Source organism: Chrysochloris asiatica, unplaced genomic scaffold (genome assembly GCF_000296735.1).
Source record: "Chrysochloris asiatica unplaced genomic scaffold, ChrAsi1.0 scaffold00021, whole genome shotgun sequence".
Lineage (NCBI taxonomy): Eukaryota > Metazoa > Chordata > Mammalia > Afrosoricida > Chrysochloridae > Chrysochloris > Chrysochloris asiatica.
The window spans coordinates 28828221-28832953 of record NW_006408539.1 but is presented as its reverse complement, the minus strand read 5'-3'; the positions used below and the strand labels follow the sequence as shown (position 1 = coordinate 28832953).

At 49.2% G+C, this 4733-nt stretch overlaps 1 protein-coding gene across 1 annotated transcript in view; it reads left to right on the top strand.

Moving 5' to 3' along the window:
- The window catches only part of FBXO15 (F-box protein 15), a 31777-nt gene that overhangs the window by 24865 nt on the left and 2179 nt on the right, over positions 1-4733 (top strand). The window contains exon 7 of the mRNA XM_006837554.1: positions 3082-3206. Coding sequence (XP_006837617.1) covers positions 3082-3206 — 125 coding nt within the window. The remainder of the gene's footprint in view (positions 1-3081; positions 3207-4733) is intronic.

The window sequence follows — 4733 nt, the reverse complement described above, 5'->3', positions numbered from 1 at the left end:
AATAGGAGTGGTGACAAAAAGCATCCTTGTCTGGTTCCTGTTCACAGAGGAAAGGCTTTCAGTTTTCCTCCATTGAGAGTAATGTAGGCTGTTGGTTTTGTAAACTAAAGATATTTTTAAAGATTCCTTTAACACTACCTTGTAAATAAATTGATGATCACAAAGTACTGGATATATAGTACTTACATTTTCAGTAATGTGAATGATGTTGTATACATTTAAAACATCATGGTAAATGGAGACAAGACAGAAGGGGTCAAAGACTTCATTTGCTTGGATTCACCATCTGTGATCATGGAAGCAGCAGTTAAGAAATCAGAGTGCTGCAAAAGACCTTTTAAAAGTGTTCAATACCCAAGATGTCACTTTGAGGACTAAGGCATGCCAGACACAAGACATAGTATTTTCAGTCATCTCATATACATGTGAAAATTGGCCATTGAATAAAGGAAGACCTAAGAAGAATTGATGTATTTTAATTGTGGCATTTGGCAAAGACTGTTGAAAGCACCATGGACTGCCAGAATAACAGACGAATCTGTGTTGGAAACAGTGCAGCTAGAGTACACCCTGTAAACAAGACTTGCCAGACTTTGTCTTGTATTATAGACATGTCGTCAGGAAGGGTTAATCCCTGGAGAAGGACATCATAGTTGGTAAAGTGGAGGGTTGGTGAAGAAGAAGTTGTTATTAACTGCCATTGAATCAGTTCTGACTCTGAGGGATCCTGCAGAATGTTTCCGAGGTGCGACTGGTGGATTTGAACCATTGACCTTGAAGTTCAAACCGACCAAGCACCCCAAAAAGATAAATAGACACAGTGGCAACAACAATGGGTTAAACATCATCAAGATTGTGAGGACGCCACTGGACGGGACACTGTTTCCTTGTCTTGTGCATAGGCTCACTATGAATGGGAAGTTGCTTAATCACACAGCACACTGCGTGTAGGCTGCTGGAGTCGAGAGAGCTAGTGATTCTCTCTTCCTGCTGTCAGCAGTAACAGACGGTGGGTGGGAGGGAGTCTGCCTTTCAGATTCCACCCTGGTCACCGGTAGGAGACTCTCTAGCGGTGACAGCACAGCCTTTGTTTCCTGCACGGTGGTCATGTACGTCAGCTCAGAGAGGGGCCATTTGGATGTCTTCAGCCCCTGTGGCAAAGGTTCATTTTCTGGATCCACCCAGTGTCCCGGGCCCAAGCACGTGGAAACGGACTGCAGGTTTTCTGTCTGGCCCCAGGCTGGCTGCCAGCTCGTAGGCCTGCCACCTCTCACCAGCCCGGGGCCTCTCGACCACATTGGGCAGAGCACATCTGGTCACTCAGTGTCATTTACCTGTCTCCTTTGCGGCTCAGCTCACACATCTGCCTGTGCCTCCGCCCAGCACTGGATGATGTCATGGCTGTTGCGTGGCAGGGTCTGTGTTGGGCAGTCTGTCCTGTACCCAAGGAACATGGGAGAGTGGCCATACAGCACTGTTACTTGGCAGTCAGGAAGGAAATGGGGCTGCTCTGTCCTTGGAAGCAAACTACAACTGTGAGGGCATGATAGCTGGCAGCTGGGACCCTTCCGTCTGTCTCCCATGGAGGGGGCTTCCTCTACAGCCAGCACTGGGCCTGTGAGGGACACCGGTGGACCACTGGATTTCACTGTGTGGCTGCACTTGGACTTCCTACAGACTTTTCTAGAACAGGCCTTCAGCTCCTGAGGCAGCTTCAGCTTGCTTCCATCTTGTCCTATGAAATAAACCACTTAGCTTCACAGGGCATTTACTCTGCTTCTTTCTTGTGCCTCAGCTTTGTCAGTATTCAGCTCCCTCGGGGAAATGTCAGTGGGGTGGGCAGCATTTGCTGTTAAGCTCCTTGGTCCTTTTCAGGGCGCATTCAGAGGGACACATGGAACTCATCGTGAGGTGGGAAGCTCAGCGTACTGAGTGCCTCCTGTCATAGCGGCCTGGAACTCGGAACATGGGTGCTACTTGTGGCGTAAGGGCTCCCTTTGTCATAGTGAGTTCTGTGCCAGTCAGCTTTCAGCTGGTCAGAGACATGGCAGGGCCTTTGAACTCAGACTTCGGAAAGCCTGTGCAAGGACTCTTTTGTTCATGCATGTGGGCTTGCATCCACTCAGCCACCCCCTCACCCATCCATCCATCTGTCTACCCAGCCACCCCTCTCTCCATCCATCCACCTCTTGATCCATCTACTGAACCATCATTCATCCCTTGCCTCCCTCACAGTCTTCTTCCATGCATTCATCTTTTCACCCACATAGACATGTCTCCCTCCCTCCCTTCATCTCTCCTTTCTATTCTCCTTCACCTACCCACCCATTCACTCACCAACTTGTCTAGCACCCACCCATCCATCTACTGAACTATCATTTATCTTCCTTCCATCCTTCTCTCCTCTCCCTTCATCTATCTATCCATCATCTGTGTATCCATTCATTCCTTTGCCCACCCATCCCTCCCTCCCTCTTCCCTTTTCTCCTTCCTGTGTCCACCCACCCATCTACCAGTCCATCCATCCACCCATCTATCCATCCAACCATCCGCCCATCTATCCTTCTAACCATCCGCCCATCTATCCATCCAACCACCCACCCGTCTATTCTTTGTGTTGGAGTTCTTCTCTGACCTCCTTTTCTGTACTCAACCTGCACTCAAATCCCTCATTTCTCAGGACAGTTCTTTCATGGCTCCCCCATATGTAATGACCCTTTGTTGCCATTTCTGGCTTCTGTTTCCTAAGCTCCGTTTGTGATTCTGCTTTGCTGTTTTCATGGCTGTTGTCTCAGTTGTGGCCAATGGAGCTTTGCCGTTCCAGCGCTCTCTGGTGCCACTGTGATGGTGTGGGTGTCTGTGTCCCCTTCCCTGCTCACCCTGAGATCACCGTCTCAGGACGTGTGCTTCTCCTCTGGCTCTGGAGCTCAGCTCTACCACGTGGCCTGGCTGAGCCACAGTTGCTCCATGGCTGAGGCTAGACGTCCAGTGTGTGAGCAGCGCAGCCAGCCAGAAGAATCTTCATTTGTTGTCCTGCTGCATTGGTGTGTAGTCATTGAAAACAATCTTAAATCTTTTCAGGAGACATTGAAAATGGCTATGTGAAGCTCATTGTGATAAACTTTGAAAACAACACCGAGCACGTACCTCTTATTGGAAAAGTTGGCCTCTCTTGGAGAACTAACGTTTTTGAGGGCTGTATCAAGGTAATTTGTGGTTTTCTTTGCTTACAATAACCTAGTTCCTGGATAATAATGATGATGATGATGATGATAATAAAGGATGTATTTTTTATCCTGGTTCCTCACGGTTGGCCCACATTCTCTCAGACACGGACATTTCATTCATTCTTCAAAGATTCCGGAACGCCCTTTGCTTTGAGTTGAGTTGGAGCCATTGGCATGCAGGGATGTCTGGATGTGTGTGCAGCCAGGCTAGTGGACAGCGACGATTGCTTCCTTGACTTCGCAGAGCCACTGTGGGTCTGTCTCTGTCTGTCTGTCTGTTTTGTGGTGAGAGAGTGGAGTTGTAGGTTGGACCTGGTAAGTAGTACTTCCTTCCACAGACACATCTAGTCACTCATGCCAGCTGAAGATTTGTTATAGTTTAAATCTCTCACTCTAGGACAATGGTTCCAGGTAAGCCAGCGTATACCTTTGTCAGCAATTGGCTGTGTGCATGGAAGAGGTCAGGTGGTGGTTGGGACTGGCAGGGAAGGAGGGAGAAGGAGAAGAAGAGGCAACGCAGCAGGCTTTGAGGTCCTCCGTGGTCCTCCGCACGAGGCTCCAGGGTTCTCCTTCCTCTCACCTTTGTTTTGAGGGATGAGTAAGAGAGAGTCCAGGGTGTCAAAAGTCACTGGGTGGACTGGATCAAGGAAAGGAGAGGTCATTGGGTGGACAGGGTGTCTAATCGCTCCTTCAGAGTCCTCAGGATGCTGAAGTCACCCAGAGGAATGGTGTGGCTTGGGACTGAGCTCACAAATAGAAGAGTGAGAAACACAGACCGGGTCTGGAGACAGACTGGGAGCCTAATGCCAGAGCCCAGGAGAGAGGGAGGGAGCAGGATGTGGGTCTATGTCCGAGACAAGATGGGGCTAGGTTGCGAGGGCAAAAAGTTTGAACCTCAAAGAAACGGGTGTTTCGGAGTGAAAGCATGACTGTGGAGAAGGTGGTGAGGGACTTGGGATGTGTCCGTCCCACTCTAGAGTCTCCGAAGACCTTGTCGTCTCAGAAGCGCTGATCTACTAGTAGGATGGCTTGGCTAATATCTGGTACTCAAGATGGAAGCCGACAGTCCAGTGAGCACCAGTGTGCATCTGGGTGGGCATGGGCGTTGTGTGAGGAGACACTCTGCACTCTAGTTACAATCTAGAATGTTCTGTGTATGTCTGGTTGGGTGTGGACGTTGTGTGAGTAGACGCTCTGCACTCTAGTTACAATCTAGAACGTTCTGTGTGTGTCTGGGTGGGTGTAGATATTGTGTGAGGAGAGACTCTGCGCTCTAGTTACAATCTAGAATGTTCTGTGTGCATCTGGGTGGGCGTGGACATTGTGTGAGGAGAGACTCTGCACTCTAGAACGTCCTGTGTACATCTGGGTGAGTGTGGACGTTGTGTGAGGAGACACTCTGCACTCTAGTTACAGTCTTGAACGTTCTGTGTTTGTCTGGGTGGGCGTGGACATTGTGTGAGGAGAGACTCTGCACTCTAGTTACAGTCTAGAACGTTCTGTGTG